The sequence below is a fragment of the Teleopsis dalmanni genome, chromosome 2 (assembly GCF_002237135.1).
Source record: "Teleopsis dalmanni isolate 2A chromosome 2, ASM223713v2, whole genome shotgun sequence".
NCBI classification, from domain to species: Eukaryota; Metazoa; Arthropoda; class Insecta; order Diptera; family Diopsidae; genus Teleopsis; species Teleopsis dalmanni.
The window spans coordinates 67,891,154-67,908,593 of NC_051847.1; the positions used below are offsets into that span (position 1 = coordinate 67,891,154).

The 17,440-nt window shown below is 31.2% G+C and overlaps 2 protein-coding genes across 2 annotated transcripts; one reads left to right on the forward strand and one right to left on the reverse strand.

Moving 5' to 3' along the window:
- The first annotated feature begins 535 nt into the window (after positions 1 to 535).
- LOC119685671 lies at positions 536 to 2,215 on the forward strand. The gene is made up of 3 exons (XM_038100026.1): positions 536 to 912; positions 992 to 1,346; positions 1,771 to 2,215. The coding sequence occupies exons 1-3, from the start codon at positions 878 to 880 to the stop codon at positions 2,074 to 2,076; spliced, it is 696 nt and encodes a 231-aa protein (XP_037955954.1). The 5' UTR covers positions 536 to 877; the 3' UTR covers positions 2,077 to 2,215.
- Positions 2,216 to 5,275: 3,060 nt separating this feature from the next.
- LOC119685672 lies at positions 5,276 to 6,028 on the reverse strand. Its single transcript, XM_038100027.1, has 3 exons — positions 5,940 to 6,028; positions 5,762 to 5,882; positions 5,276 to 5,649 (listed from the first exon to the last, which is right to left on the reverse strand). Exons 1-3 carry the CDS (start codon positions 5,975 to 5,977, stop codon positions 5,305 to 5,307), a joined length of 504 nt encoding a protein of 167 aa, XP_037955955.1. The 5' UTR covers positions 5,978 to 6,028; the 3' UTR covers positions 5,276 to 5,304.
- Positions 6,029 to 17,440: the final 11,412 nt, after the last annotated feature.

Below are 17,440 nucleotides of genomic sequence, written 5' to 3' on the forward strand. Positions count from 1 at the left end.
TTGTATATATTTAAATTTGAACATGTATCTGCGCATATTATACATCAAAATAGCAAAACATGATTGTTTATACATTAACTTTAAATAAAACTCATATAAATCATTTAATGATCTAGGATTTTCCCGATCTTTACATATTAGAATAAAAGCACGAGTTTTTTCCATAAAGTAGTAAAGTATTACAAATATTTAAAACAATAGACATTAAGATATTTCATTAACACGAGTTTTTTCACACACAAAAGGATCAGTTTAAAATAAAATATGTGTAAACAAAAGAAAAGGAATAACGGATAATTTAAACAATGACGGCAGACAAGGTTGTGTTATACAAATAATGGACTGTCTACCAGTGAGTAAAACCCAAGCTAATTAAAGCGTAACATTTTTAAACGGAATAGCATGTTAGATTTAGTATTTAAGAAACGAAAATATAAATATAAAGGTAGTTAAACATTTGATATATACGCGTAAAGTTGTTTTTTATTCAATGTATATAAATATAAAAAATATATATTTAAACATTTTTGAAACGATCTTTTGCAAGATTTGTGAGTGTGGTGAGTTGAGAGATCCTCGTCAGAACTCCTTGTAAATTTCATGTAAAGTCCACCTTGCATTTGAAAATTGTGCATGCATATCTCGCCGTGTTGATCAACTAAGCATCTTAATGCATTTGAATTCTAGCTGTGTATTGTTACAGAAGTTTTGTTTGGCTTAGCAACGATTTTATCTGTCATTTTTAACAAAATTTTTATAAACAATATTAACGAACGATAAAAAAAATCAATTGGTGCAAAACATATAAAACTAATAATAAAATAAAATAAAATAAAATCGAAGTGCTTATCTGAGGTGTGTTGAAAAGGTGACAATAATGTTGGGTTTGTTGGTGTCAAGTTGCGGACGAAGGTAAACTGCTAGGCAGGATTATGTCATACCAAAAAATTTCCATAGAAATATTGTTAAAACATTTTATGTTTCTTTACAGAAGTCAATTTCTACAACTGCCCAGATATCATGTACATACAAAAATAAACACTGCCCGAGATTTTAGTGCCAGGCTGAAAAGTATTAATAAATTGGTACGAAATTTGGAAACAAAAACACATAGGAGCACACAGGGAACAAGCAAGAGTAATGGCTTATCAAGGCATACACTAATATTTGGTGGATTTGGAGTTTCCGTAGCGTTATGTGGTCGCCATTTTCTGTACAAACATCAAGTGAGATGCGAAGGCAATCGCTTATCAGGTGTCCTGCAAAAAACACTTATGGAAGATGAAAATAAATTTGATTGGAAACGTTTTTTGTCGTATCTATGGAAATTAGTATGTGCGATTGCTGTAAGTTTTTGGTATTTTTTAAAACAGATAAAATATATAAAGTTACTTTGAGGTGATAAGCGCTTAGATTCAATTAGTTTTTGCTAATCAAGTGAGGTCATTTCTTATCTGCTGCTTAGCTGAAAGTCTTCTCAAAAAAAACAGCAATAATGTTTATAATTCAAATTATTAGTATTTACTATATTTTATAAATGTATAATTGGAAAGATTTTTGATTTTAAATCGCTTTTGTAAGTTTTCTGCATCACTTAATTAATCAGCTACATGCTTCATATTGGATGTCATTATGTTATTAATCCATAATAGATTTTAAGTTACTTTATTTAACTTTTTTTATTTGTGTAAACGCTGTTCACCTTATTTGAAAATATTAAAAATTTTATATATCTAAAATATAAATATTTAAATATTTCTCTATTTGCAGGAAGCTCTTCTGCGTTTCAAAACGGTAGCAAGTAATGCAAGTACTTATGCCAAGGAAACGTTACAAAATGTCTCTATTAATGATATTAAGGAACCAGCAACTATTTTACTCAGCTCATATTTGCTACCATCAGGTGTCACCCTCACTTATCTTTATTTGCTCAGTCGCATGGGAAACAATCCGGTGATGATAAAGATCGTTGATAAAGTCTTTGATGATCTTAATCTCCCAGTTTACAACGACCTCAAACGAACTCGCAGAAATAATTCGGGTGGGAGAGAATCCGATTATTATAAAACTTGTTGATGATCTCAATCTTCCAGTTTACAACGACCTCAAACGACCGGCAGAAATAAGTCACTATAATCGCAAATCGTTGTAAGCAATATTTTAATAAATATCTTTTATTCTCATTTTAATATAAATCAAATCTCATAAATATAAATGATATAAATTGTTTATATGATACAAAAAAATACAAATTTAAGATAAATTATTGAGTTTATAGGAAAAAATCAAATTGAATTAATACATACTGATTTGAATAAATAAATTATTTCTTATGTAAGATAGACCATTTAATACAGAATAATTACTTGAAAATTCATTAAATAATAAGTATTTTTACAAAACCTTAAACGCTTCGCAGGCCTTAGCTATTAGAGGACACTCAAAGGGTGTATTATCGCTTTGGTTATTGCTATCATCTTAACATTCGTCTTGTACAGCAGTAATAGATGTTCAAATAGCGTCGTTGTTATATTCCTGGCATATATAACGATTATCGTCAAAGCCTACTACATTTTCAACAGTTTCGACGAAAGCCTGTGTGTCGTACCAGACGATGAAGATATTGTATTCATTTCAATTAATAATGGACATTCAGCGAAGCCTGCATGGTGAAAACAGTTTGAGATTGTATTAGGTTTCACATCATTCCATGATCCTTTCAACATTAAAATTGTTGCGAAAGATTTAATTTTGGCTCTTTGAAATTATCAATGTTGTCGATTTCGATAATTCGTCTTCAATGATTTTATGTCTTGATCCATAGGCTGTAATATTGATGTAACGTTCGATGACAAAAAAAAAACAGTTTGATTGGGTTAAAATCTTTAACATAACGATGAGTAGGAAAGTTTGAAACATATTTTTCTTTATTCTTTTGTAAGACCTTTACCCAATCACTTACTCATTTCTCAAAAAGTTTTGACGTTATCTATGTCTTTGTATTATATTTGTATTTAACTGACTAATAGTGAACTTTCTGAAAACATTGCGGACTTTTCGATGTTCCAATCACTAAAAGCTATTTTTTTAATGTTCCAGACATATTGGTGTCTGCATTTGAGTATTTTTTATCTTTGAACTTAAAACAGTATAGCGGTGTTAAATTAAAAAATACACCATAATGCTGACGAAACAGCATTAAAAATATTGTCAGCAGAATACTCTACCATTTTTCAGAGACTCCGTATGGTACAGCATCACGTTTGGCGGATAATTTACCAAAAATAATTTTGTGTCGTGCTCGAAATCATTAAATGGAAGATATCAAAATTTCCTTATCAAATTCAAGGCGTAAAGAGAGATTTTGAAGACACCTCGAGTTAATAAAGAGTAAAAGTGCTCAAGTGCACTGGCTTAAATAGCTTCAACATAATAATAGTTATTAGAATAATTAATAACAATACCCAAACAATAACCCAGGCGAGCAATAAGTAATCATTTTTTTCCGAGTATTATCGTTTGGCTATTGTTTATGCTAGCTAGGTTAATAACATACCCAAACAATAAAGGCTCAGTTAGACGGTAATTAACGTAAGAAAATAATTCAAAGCGAAATGCGCAATCAATCAAACCTGCGTATTTGATAGGAACGAAATAAATAATGTTCGCCGCTTTTGTTTATTTCGTTCCTATCAAATAAGCAGATTTGGCTGATTGCGCGTTTCGCTTTGAATTAATTTCTTACGTTACTTACCGTCTAACTGAGCCTTAACACAGGCGAGTAGTAAGTTATCATTCTTCGGCGAATATTATCGTTTGGCGATTGGTTATTAGCAAAACTATATCTACGTCATATACTCTATTCTTTTGTCTATATTGAGAGTCTATATTTGAAATATAATAAAAAATATTAAACGCTGAATTATTTAACATAAATGAATCTATAGCTGGATTAAAAAATATATAAAAATCATTATAAAAAAAAACAGGTCGATAAATAAATTCAAAAAATTTTATACTTTTGACTAAATTTATTGTATAAAGGCTATTATCGTAAACTATATAATATAAATATAAGGCTAATGCTGTATTTAACGCTAAAAACCGAAATGTTTATGTATATTTAGGCCGTGTCCGAGTTCGTGTAAATTGATGGAAAATTGTAGGAAATAGTAAAATATGTCGGTATGGCAGCGAATGTTGGTATTTACCAGAATTTCGAGTAGGGTAAATTAGGTAAAAATTAGGTAAATTAGGTGTTACCCTTGTGAAAATTTTATAAGATGTTTAATAAATAAATAAAAACATTTGAAAACTTTTAACCAAAAATAATAAATAAGTGCAGTAAAGAAAATAAATAAATATTTACATAAGTGCTCTGTAGAAACAAATCTGAGGTTTCTAAGCTAATATCCGTCCTTACGGGTCACTGCTCCATAGGACGGCATGGGGCTAGACTTGGCCTTCCCTGTGATACCTCATGCAATGCGTGTCTACCAATACTTGAAGAAATGACACCAGAACACCTGATGTGTTTTTGTCCAGGTCTGGCCAGAACTAGGTTTAAGTTTCTAGGGGCCCCTTTCTTCAACTCACTTAGCGATATCTCCAGTATCAGCATTAGCCAGATTCTTGCCTTTATTAATGCCTCTGTTTTTGTGGATTCAAAACGGCTTTCATCCTTAGCTATTTGAGGAGGATTCATCCTCTCTCCACCACAACTAACTAACTTACATAAGTGCAGCGCAAATAATCCCTAGGAAATTTCAATTTACTTTACCTCAATTTACTCGAACTCGCACACGGCCATAATTTACTTTTTTCTTATATACAATAAAATCAAATCTCAGAATGGTTACAGGCTTCTCGGGGAGGTATGCATATCTGATGTCAATTATTGTTTAGTCTGATGAAGTGATAAACAATAATTCAGTCAAGGCGTAAAGAGAGGTTTTGAAGATACCTCGAAATTATTAAGAGTAAAAGTGCTCAATTGCACTGGCTCAAATAGCTTCAACATAATGATATAATCATAAAAATATGATTAGTTTACGTATAATATATATTGGATTCGATATCATATAGAATGTCTTACACATTTTTTGCACTTTCTCACAGAAGTATAATAATTGTTCGCAGATTTATATATTAATCGTGAGACCTCTTCATTAACACAATGAATTCTGAACTTCAAATTTTATTTATCAAAATAAAAATTGAATTTTTGAAAAAATAATTAAAATATAAATAATTATTTCATTTAGAAAAATTTGTTTTTAATTATTTTTTAATAATTATAAATGACTACAGGCGTTTTCCTTTCCCACGAGTATTTGTACCATCACCGGTGGAAGGAGAGTTAGTTTTACCAATTGAGTCATCATTAGGATCGGAGGAGGAGTTTTTTGATCTCTTGCTATAAAGGACAGCAGCATTTTTGACATTATAATTTTTATATTCGACAAGTTCCTCAGCTGTTTCCTCACGGATTGTAGGAAGTGAGAAATTCGAACAATAATTTTTTAATTGGCATTTGCCATCAGATACACGAATATTCTCTTTGTGCGAAAGAGCATTAAGACGAGACATTTCATTCATGTAGAATTCTACACGTTCATAAGAAGATTGCAGGAAACTATCCATTTTAATCTAAAGTTGAGAATAATTTGGTTAGTAATAATTATATATATATTTGTAATTTTATATATAATTTTTAATTTTATTACATTTTTTATTAAGTTAATAAATATTATAAGTTTACCTTTAACAGTTTGGTCTGTAGAGCTAAATTTTCAGCTATATCATGTGTACTCCCATCAGTCATAAGACGATCAATGCGGTCAAACTCTTCCTCGATATTTGCTAAGGTCCAGTCCCTGTCTCTGCACATACATTTCTGTAGTAATTTTAAATTTTAATTTAAAATATGTTTTACTTACAAATTTTGTTGACTTTCATTATGTTTTTTATTTGCCATGTTGAGAAAGTGAATTTAGTCTTCTCCGAATGAACGTACTGGTTAACAATTTTTTTTGTTTTAAATTTTTATATATAACGTAACTAATTTTATATATTTCTAAGCTACTAAGTTTAAAATTTAAAATAGCTGTAAAATTTTTTATTAATTTTAATTTAGTTTTTATTTCAACATAAATTTGTTTTAGTAAAACCTACCTGCGAGGTAGGTGAACTTTATGAGAATGTAAATAGGTGGGATATTTTATATTAGTACATATGTTTTCTTATTTAGAAGATACATCTAAATGGTTTTTTCACTATATTCACATTTGTGGTTACGAATAAGGATTGGACTATACTTGAAATTATCAGCACTTGCACATGTTAGCATGTTTTAGGAGTCCTTCCCCTCGTTACTTATGTAATTATTTAGAAATGGTCGCAATATAATTATACGAAATGAATAAATAGGGCAACGAACTGATCATGCCTGGTATGACCACCCTGCATATAAAACATTAAGAATATCGATTGAGTTTCAAAATGTTGGCAATTACGGACATCCTGATATCAGAATGGGAAAGGAACTACCAGTCTACTGATTTTCTCCTGGATATCTCAAAGTCGGTCACAAAAAAGGGATTAGAGCTCGTAACTGCCTTTAATCAGAGCCAATATTCTTAGATTGATTTCTAATGTTAAGATGATAATGAATGCCATCATAAAATAACCTGCCAGCAACTTTACTGGGTATAAGGATGTCAGTTTTGCTCTCCGAGAGACTATCCTACAGTATATGTAGAGACAAACCAGTCTTTAGGTAACTTGAATGTTCGTCCCATGAGCAACTTTTTTCGGTAGTAAACCACTTTTCTTTCGAAGCTCTCGTTATAACACTCTGTTCAACATATTTCATCTAGCATCCAATAGTCAATCCAATAGTCATCCAGCAAAGGCAATATTCTATTTCTGCTTCCTTTTACTACAGTTTTATATAGCAGTCAACCACAATTTTCGAAAAGGATTTACTTAAGTATCTGTATAGATGCAGTTATGCCGCCTTCTAAACGTCGAGTTTAAATCTTCGATAGAAATCAGTGAACCATTCACTCCGCAGATGCGAGATTCTGTATTTGTGAAGACCACATGCAGATTAGTTTTGGAATCACTGTATCGAGAGATCTATTTCATTGTAATTTCTCTCAGATATGCATATTATTTAAAAATACCGATTTAAGTAATTTAAGTGTAAAGTTATATTTCTTGCAATTGGGCACTCATAACTAGTAATTCATGATACGGTGAGTAGTCTTAGTGATGATTCTAACAGTTCTCAAAATATATAGGACCCAACATAATATACTGAAGTAACGCTTAGATGAATTTTATTGATTACTTCTTACTTTATTGATTGCCGTCTTGATTTCTTTGTATAAGGATGAGTTCAAGTTGCATCCATTGAAAACAATAAAAAAACCAGAGATAAGAGTATTTGGTACTCCTGTATAACAGAGATTTTGCTTAAGAGAATTTACATTTAATTGGCTCCTCTATTTAGATATATAAGCAAATGTCTCATTGTATTCGATTATTTCACTATTAATTAAAGTCCCTATAAATTGACTAACTAAATGAATTTTAATAGCTAGAAACAATTACAATAAATAAATGGGTCTTCCAATCGTAGCATATGGCCCAAATGTGAATGTAATCGAAGAATCATTGCACTTATATTTTGGCAAAATTTTGGCTAAAATAATTGCAATAAATTTACGAAAACCATTTTACATTAAAATGAACTACATTAAATCAAGAAGTAATGTAAATGATAAAATTTATAGTCCATTCCTTTTTTCACAATATGGGAAATGTGTTACACTCATAGACATAAGAATTGAGACAAACCAGTTTTTAAAAATTTGAAGTAGAATATTCAAGGTATATTAATTTATTTATAAATATTAATTTATAAATATATAAATGATATATTAATTTTATTAAAGCGCGTTATATAGAGCATTTAATATGTACATAGTATATTTGTTTCAAAAAACTGATGTTCAATAAATCTGGCACGCCATAAGCTATGAATGGTTCTCTTGGTCTCAAGCGATGCCAGACAAAATTAAACTTTATGTAGACTTTGCAGTAGCTATAGGAGTGCTTGAAACTCTACTCTTGAGACATAGCCATCAAATATTTGTATTGAAGATTTTTAAAGAGTTTTTTAGACAAGACCTAAATTTTATCATTAGTGGAATTTAAATCCAAATCATATGTGCCGTAGTTCTTTAAGCATGCACGATCTATCAGGAAAGCCTTTAAAATGGTTAACTTCAGGAGGTAATTCTTAAACGAAAATAATGGCTTTTTTTTTTCTTTTTCAATATTTATGTATATATAAAGTATCACTGAGTCTCATTAATAAAAATAACCCTTGAATCCAATTGTTCCCAGTATTCCAAAAAGAGGTGATTCAATAAGAATTAATTGTATATCAGTTCTTATTCCAAAAAACTTCTTTTATTTGTTGGCTTAAATTTTCTTCTCTCATGCACCATTCTTAAAAAACTCTACTCGAAGTAAGTTATCCACTACTTTTTTAAAAAAATTAGGTTTTCAAACAATTTCTTATTCACACCAATACTTCAAATATATGCTCTAGTCGCCTTCAGAATTCTACAGATAGTACTAATAGTAGTAATCGTTGAAATAGTACTATTAGTAATAATAGTACCAATCGTTCCCTGAAGAAGACCGCAGTATATAGATATCGACTATGATGTAAATAAAAATTTTTATAAAACCTAAGTATTTTTAAAAAAATATATTTTCAAGCTTTAGACCCAATCTTCTTCTTCTTTAATTGTTTATTCAATAATTAAATGTTATAAAATCACATAAACTATAATTGGTTAGAAATAATGTTTTTGAAGTTTTCACTGTCTCTATGTACCAAGTCTCCAATCGTTCTTAACCCAATTCAGTGGCGGATATTCTTTAGCCAATATATTTGTTTTCTTTCCAAGCTGCGTTTGTTTTCGATTCAGCCTTCAAGGGATGATATCCTTGGATGATATGACCAAAATACCTCATTTTTTTTTTTTGAAAGTTTTTAGGAGTTGTCATCTTATTAGAATACGTCTGTAGCACCACATTTCAAAAGCTTCTATTCAATGTAAGGGTTTTTAAAGTCCACCAGACATAGCATTTCACATAGCGGATGCTAATGTTACTATGGCACACCACTTTTCTGAATTTGCGGAAAGAGTTTCTAGCCATCTCTATTGGACACTTAATTTCTTGATATGATGATGTCCACTCTTCATTTAGCTAGCAGCCAAGGTAGTTTAACTTAGGTACTCGTTCAATAGCTTCAGTTCCAATTTTGATGGTAGCATCGTTTTATGTTAGTCGTTTTCTACTGATGATCATGTATTTTGTTTTTTTTTGGTATTCATGGATAGGCCAAAATCTCTACTCTTCTCATTAATTTTTTCAAGAAGAAATTTCCGCTTCTCGTTCTAAGGATTCACATACATATCATATATTTGAGCATCATGTTAAGATAAATCAATTTAACGATATCCGTTTGTCTATCTGTTAATACGAGTATTTAAGGTATTCTTTCCTTTTTTGACTTGATTAAGTGAAACTGTATGTTGGGCCTTAGTATGAATTCAAGCATATTATGTCTATGATTGATGCATTATTTAAAGGATAATTACAATATTTCATAAACAGTATTTTATATTTTGTCTCTATTTTTTTGATAGGTAGTGTAAAGGTTCAACATATGTGTTAAAATATAACCCAAAGTAAACAAAACAATAAATACAATATAAATAAAATAATTTTAACCCAATTAAGTGGTTTACATAAATTCCAGTCAAAATTTTTAGTTGCACTCGTATCTGTGTGAATCTGCATGTGGTTAATGCGGCCAATGTGTGCAACTGCAACTGCAACTGCCTCCAAGTACGTACATATTATGTTTCGGTTTAATAAAATTATTTGGGTTATCGGTAGAGTCGGAAACACAATTCAGTCAAATGCTATGCCACAGAATTTTTCACCATTTTCATTTCATTTTATGATTTTACTTCGAATAGCAAAAAAAAAAAAAAATGAAATATTCTGCCAAAACGCATATGATGTTTCTTCCTCTTCACATACTTTGCTGTATAGTTTTCGCAGAGTAAGAGTAAATCGGTTTTCACTATATTTTGCTATTACTATATACTATATAGCTTAGGTATCTGCAAAAAAATATAAAACTTTGAAATGTCGTTTACATTTAACCGCATAAATCAAAGTCAAAGTGACCATCATGATTTTCGAATGGATCAAAATATATGGCCAACGGTCAACAAGGAATGCTTCTAAGGATATAAACGTAAGCGGCATTTACTACTTCACTTCGTTCACCATAAAATATTGTCAATGTCATTGAAGTATTACGAGTACGAGAGTACACATAAATTTTTAATGACAGACTTTGAAGTTTAGAGATAAAAATTTATTTCTTTTCTATTCACAATATTCTCAGTGTTTTATGAAAATCTTTGATATGACATGTTTTTCAGCAAATATCATGTACAATACCTTGTGCATTCAATAGGTCGATATTTAAAAGCATATAAAGGAAGCAGAGATACGAAGAAAAGCTTTCAACAAAACATCAGAAATAATTATAAAAATCGAAACCAATGATGGGTAATTAATAGGTCTTTTTAGGATTCTAAACAGAAATAGTTTGGGGTACACATATTGACGTATAGATGAAAGGAACCATTTATTTGATAATCAGGTTGCAGTTGTTGTAGAGGAGTAAATTGAAGAATGGTGCACCCAAACGCTTAAGTTTGAGTCTTAATAATCCCTGCTTGTGATACAATAGATGCTAAAGAGCTGGCGTAGAAGATCTGCAATAGTTTTGAGCAGATTTAGTCTTGCTTTATGTCTTTCTATAACCCAATATCCTATGAGAAATGACATGATATTAAATAATTTTATCTTACTACTGCGAGTTAAGTTAGAAGTTCTAAATTTTGTATATGCTGAAAATAACATTCTTTATCTGGCTGGGATCGTACATTAGATTAATTCCAGTTGTCCTTTTACAAAAAATGATCACTTGTTAACCTTTGTCTCTGACTGATAGGTACAAACATTGATACATAAGGTTTCGTATTGACTCCCACTAGCTTAACATATCGATTCCCCTCTATATTCGCTTGAACCTTGTCTATAAAGCTTAAGATTCTTTTATATTGAAGCACTATTTTAGAGAATATATAAACAGATAATTTGCCTATGGTTTCCCTGTGAGAACACAAAATATTTTTTATATTAATATAATATGTATATATGCTTCGGTGTCTCATATAGAAATGTGTAACACTTAAAAACATACCTTGTTGTTTGTTAACTACTACTTAAGTAATGTTATCTTGGTACACCCTTTCTTGATATATGGTATAAATGTTGACATATGAGCGCCCTCTGTCAATTAGTTTGTTTACGGCAGCTGTTAATGTGAGACCACCTCAAGTGCATTTAGCGATTTTTACTATGGAAAATTCTTGTTGTACGCGATTTTTTGACCAAAGACGGCACCACTGCCATCGCTCAGGCACCATATTCGCCAGATCTGGATCCGTGCGATTTTTTCCTGTTCCCGAAACTCAAATTGCCCCTTCGTGGTAAGCCTTTTGAGTCGATTGAATCGGTAAAAGAGAATTCGCCGAAAGAACTAAAAGCCATACCTTCACGGGCCTACGAAAAGTGTATGGAAGATTGGGTTCAGCGTTAGCATATGTGTATCGCTTCAGAATGAGCATATTTTGAAGGAGATAAAATAAATTTGGAATAAAATTTAAATTTATGTGTTTTATTTACAAAATCCCAGTACTTTTTGAGCAGAAGGTATGTGAATTGGATTGAACTTGACTTTAAAGCAACTTGACATTCTGTACTCTACTGTTAGGTCATGTAGAGGAAACACATTGCTTTAAGGATTTCAAAATATTCATTTGAGTAGTATACTATGTTTGTGGCTTTGACCTAATCTTTCATCTTTGGAATCAAAAAATAATTATTGGACCAGATATAGTTAATTTATAAATGTTTAATTTATTTGAAAAAAATTCGTAAATTATATCAATTATCATTTATTGCCTTAAGTATTGATTTTCGAACGGGATACTTACTATAGTTAGCGACATTTTCAACGTTAACCCATTTGCAAAATTCTGTTGAGTGAGGCAATATGTCTTTAAATTGCAACTCTGAGTTAGTTAAGTATGTCCTTGCTTTATTTCCCAATAAAGCACATAACCTAATTAGTTTATCTGTATGAGTGAAATGGAAAATATTTTTTGTTTCTCTTTTCATTTCCACAAATACCAGATTAATCATGGTGTCGAGCGTTACATTGTTATTCTGAAACGCGTAAAATGTGTTCAATTTGTGTCCATGATTGGTGTCGCTCATCGGTTTAGCATCGGAACGATTACAGTTGTTGGCAGCAATTATCGTTATCGTTTGTGGTTCTGCTGCAATAAAAATTTCACTCACAAATTATATTTCGCGCTTTTATCTTTCCGTACAGTTGATACATGAATATACGATAAATGAAACGCCTTTATATCGAAGATATAATTAAGTTGATTCATAAATGTAAAAAAAATGTTCACTATGTAGAGTGGTTTTACAAATCGATTAAATAAGCAATAATTAAGTTAATTATGATAAGAAAATAAAAAAATGATATACCTATATGAATTAATACTTTGAATATATACCGTTGTCATCAATTGTTAATACCATAAGTGCTATTGTTGCATTGATTAATGGTGATGATGACCTTAGTTTTAATCTGTTGAATAAAAAATGTTGTTGTAAGCATTTTTCCTCTAGCAGATACAAAATTTTTACATATCCACTGACAATTTAATTTTAACCACTAAAAAACTATTCTGGAGCAAACCTCACTTTCTTTATCTGTCTTTCAATTCCACACTCGTTTCGAATACCTATTGGAGATAATATAGATCATGCTATAAATATATAAATCTCTATACATCGAACATACATCTATATCTCGTTTACTAACTAACATTAGAAATAACTGATAATATTTTCTATTGCAAAAAAACTTCATGATGTTGGCGTTTGGTTAAAGACACCACTAAATACCAGACAATCATAGTTTTCCTTTGATTTTATAACAATATATTATCTATCCATTGTTTACTATTTTTTTTTGGTGTACAATACATTTTCAATTATCTTTGCCTTGCAAATGGTCTGCAGTCATTGATTTGCAGTGTTCTTAAATCACCACCTACTATATATATTGTCTTTTCCCTTTGAAGCAGTTTCTACCACTTGTCTAGAATTATATTTCCAAGTCTCATGGATTTGGTTCAGTAGGGATAATAGGTCGAAAACCCTATCTATATCAAATATTAGAAAGTTCTTTACGGGCAACATTTTAATCAGTGAAGGTTACTTGAAGGTTATTTGTATTTGCTATAATTGCAGTGCTCTGTTCTATTGGGGGCCAGTACCGTCCTTAGTAAGTGTCACAATTCGAGTTGTTTACAGATTTTAGATAAAGCAACTTCCGTTGCTACAAAAATGCAAATAATTGGTTGTATTTTGTATTTCAAAAGATATATCATCTCATAATATAACATATTATATGACATTAACATAAAAGTATGCAGTTAAGGTTTTAGTATGAAGAAAATCAGTTATTTTGATTAATATTTATATCTATCTACTCTTATCTACTCTGACCAGATTTCAAGCACAAGTCATTGATTTTATTTTAAAATACTAGCAGTGTTTGTATTTAATTCAACACGGTAAAAAGTATTGTCTTGATAAACCTGCAGTTGACATCAATTTCATCTGGCTTCTTTCACATAGAAACAATTAAAGGCATATAATAGCAGACGGTTTGGTTAGCAGGGAAGCACCCTAAATATATATCTAGGGGTACCGGTTTGTGTTTCACTGGAGATCGTTAAAAAACTACTTTCTTGAGCTCCTTCCTTTAACTTACCAATTGACATGTTCTTCACATAACAATACTACATTTTAGGAACTCATAAAAAATTATTGCATGAATACTCTGCAAAGGTAATTGCTGTTTACTTTGATTGTTAGTGTGCTACACTGCTACTCTGCAGTCTAGCGAGCCTTTTGGTACAAGAAATTGCTCGATAACACTTCTCATAATGCAGGATTACTAAACCTCTTTATGCAAATCCTTACTAGTGCGATAAACGCAGAGAAACTGTGTATTTTTTCAATACTCACTGCAGAAGTTGTTAACAATTAAGAACCTTCTCTGTAAATCTCTAGTTTTGGCCTCAACAAAAAACACGTTTCTTGGGAAATAGTTAAATCTGTTACTAATAATTATAGTAGTCTTACATTCAAAAAGTCAGTTATACGCTTTTCTGTACAAGGCATTAGAATTGTAGAATTGCGTCAAGGTAGTTATACGTCTTGACAGGTAGAACGAGTATCATAGTTAAGACAAATATATTCACTCTTACTCTGATAAACAGTATATCCAGCTTAGATTGCCTAAAATCTAAGCAAAGCAACAAGACATCTTCCAACAACAAGATTTACTAGATTTACGAGGGGATTAACAGGGACAGGAAAATAAAATGGAGACCACTGGGGACAACATCATAGAATTACGACAATCATGAAACGGTTATTTTAATCACATCGCAAATTTTCAAGAGCAAATACCGGTTCGCTACAACATCAAACCAACAGATAATATTCTTTATCTTAATTTGTATATATTATTAGTTAAAAGTTATAAAATTTATGGCAGACAAACTTGCAAGAAGAGGAGCGGTCTCAAGAATGATATTCCCCGTACCATTCTGTGGTCTAGACAAAGGAACTCTATCAATTCTTACGAACGCCGTAGTGAAAAAATATGGAGAGAACTCTATTGGGAAAAGCTACAAAGAATTTCACAATCTAAAATGCTTTTACGAGCCTAAGCTTCAAAGATTGCATAGCACAATCAAAAAATAACCTAAGAATTATTACGGAATTATTGACCGGTGACTGTAGATTGAATACTCACTTATCGAAGTAAGGAGTTCAATACAACTTAGACTACAGATACTGTAGAGAAGAGAGAGAAACTGAATAACAAGTGCTTGGGGAGTGTCGGACAGTGATGTACAAGCGGAAGGAATATCTAGGAGGGTATTTCATGGATTTAAGGATTGAAGACTGGGAAAGATAGGCTCTATACTGTATTTAATTAAACAAAGTAAGAAGTTCAATACAACTCAGACTGTAGATACTGTAGAGAAGAGAGAGAAACTGAATAACAAGTGCTTGGGGAGTGTCCTACACTGATGTACAAGTGGAACAAACATCTAAGAGCGTATTTCATGGATTTAAAGATTCAAGACTAGGAAATATAGGCTATATACTGTCTTTAATCTTTTAGGTCGCTGTGCACGATCCCTTCTAATAATATAAAATTTAAATTTGCAATAAACCCTACTGAGTCTACTGAGCCTACCTCAGCAAAATCATCGAACAAAATGTGTTGTTATAATATTCATCTTTTGAAATTCCTGCTTACTTTATATTATACTATATTATATGTTATAACTGACCAAAAAAGCGATGGAAAGACAGTGTGTAGCAGGACTTAGAAGTAATGAATATAAGAAATTGGAAAAGAAAAACAAAAACCAGAGAAGAATGGAAAACTGTGATTAAACAGGCTTAGGTCCAACATGGACTTTATTGTCACGGATGTTGATGATATCTCCAACCACTTCCCGCTGGAGACATCGACTACCCATTAAGGTTACCCTTTAAGGTTACCTGGGAAGGGCGAGTTACACTACACGGTGTGAATATGTATTTGTAATTACTGTTGTATTTATATTTTATTTTGTGAACTTTTTTACTTACTCTATTTTGAAACATTAGCAATGACTTTGGAATTAATTTAGTTCAATTTTATTCCAATTATTAACGTCAAATGAAAATACCAAATGTAATTTAAGCAAATTTTTCATATGAAAAATGACTTTTCGAATTACAAAAACCATTAATAAAAATTAAAATGTTTTGAATGCACACATACACATATAAATGCACACATATATATTTAAATCTAAAACAAATACAATTACACCAACAAGAAGTCATTAGTCATGCATTACAAGCGGAAGGCCTGGCATACAAGCAAGTGCATGCGTGCATATAAAAATCCACACGAAAATTATTTCACTTACTCATTTTCTTGTTTGTGTGTGTGTTTGTGTTCGTGTTGGTGTGTGTGTGTGTGTGTGTTACTTTGTGAAATTGTGAACATTTAAAATATGCAACCATTCAAGTTAGTTTCCAATTTACACCAAAAAAAACAACAACCCCACTGGTCTGCCATTACATTAGTTGGTAAATTCGAAAAATAAAAATTATATAAAAATAATATAAAAACATTTGTGATAGCATAGAGCCGAGTGACAGGGGTAGCTACATAAGCTATGCCTTCATAGTAGAATGCATCAACTTTGCTACGAAAATACTGTCGAAAATATTGTAGAAGGGAACGAACGAAAATTGCATTACCAGCAAAGCGCATGTAAGGCCCTCAGTGCGTATGAGTGCTTGTTTCTATTTGTGGAAAAGCACTAATGCAGCAACAATGCAGCAGTTGCTTCAACGGTTCTGGTCTAAGGTCAGTTTCAATTTGCATAAATCATGTGCTTTAAAATCTCGAAAATAAAAAAGTCCAAAAATTTGCATTTAAACATATACATAAGTATGTGAGGTAGCGCATACATACACACACACATCTGTACATGTAAAGCACTGCACTTTATATAAAATTAATGTGAAATTTAAAAATAGTGCATTTCCAAAAAGTAGACGCAGCTGCAACCGCTGCTACTGCCATTGCTGCTGCTATTGCTGCTGCTATTGCTGCTGTTAGTAGTGTTGATGCTGGTGTTGGTGGAGTAGTGATGTTGGAATATTGAAAAGTTTGAGGTTGCAATATTGTAGCTTTTAGTGAAATGTTTTCCGTAAGTTTTCCTTTATCAATTCTCTAATTCCACATCGATTATGTTGGATGTGTATTTGTATGTGTGCGCCTGCACAATGGGTATAAAATTTCCACATAAACTTTTCCCACATAATTTAATGCACAGCCATTACAGGAGCACTGCAGATTGGAAATATTGCGAAATGGTGCCTGTTGAGTATGTGAGAGGGAGTTAAAGTTAATATTTATTTAAAATATTTCTAAATTAGAAATTTTGAAAAGTTATAAACTTTAGTTTATGAACTGTAAAGTCATGATTAATCAATACTTTATTAGACTATTCATATTGAACCATTGTAACAGCAGAATTGTAATATGTATTCAGTATGGAACAAGGCTTGAGAGACCAAGTAAGTCTATGTTTGT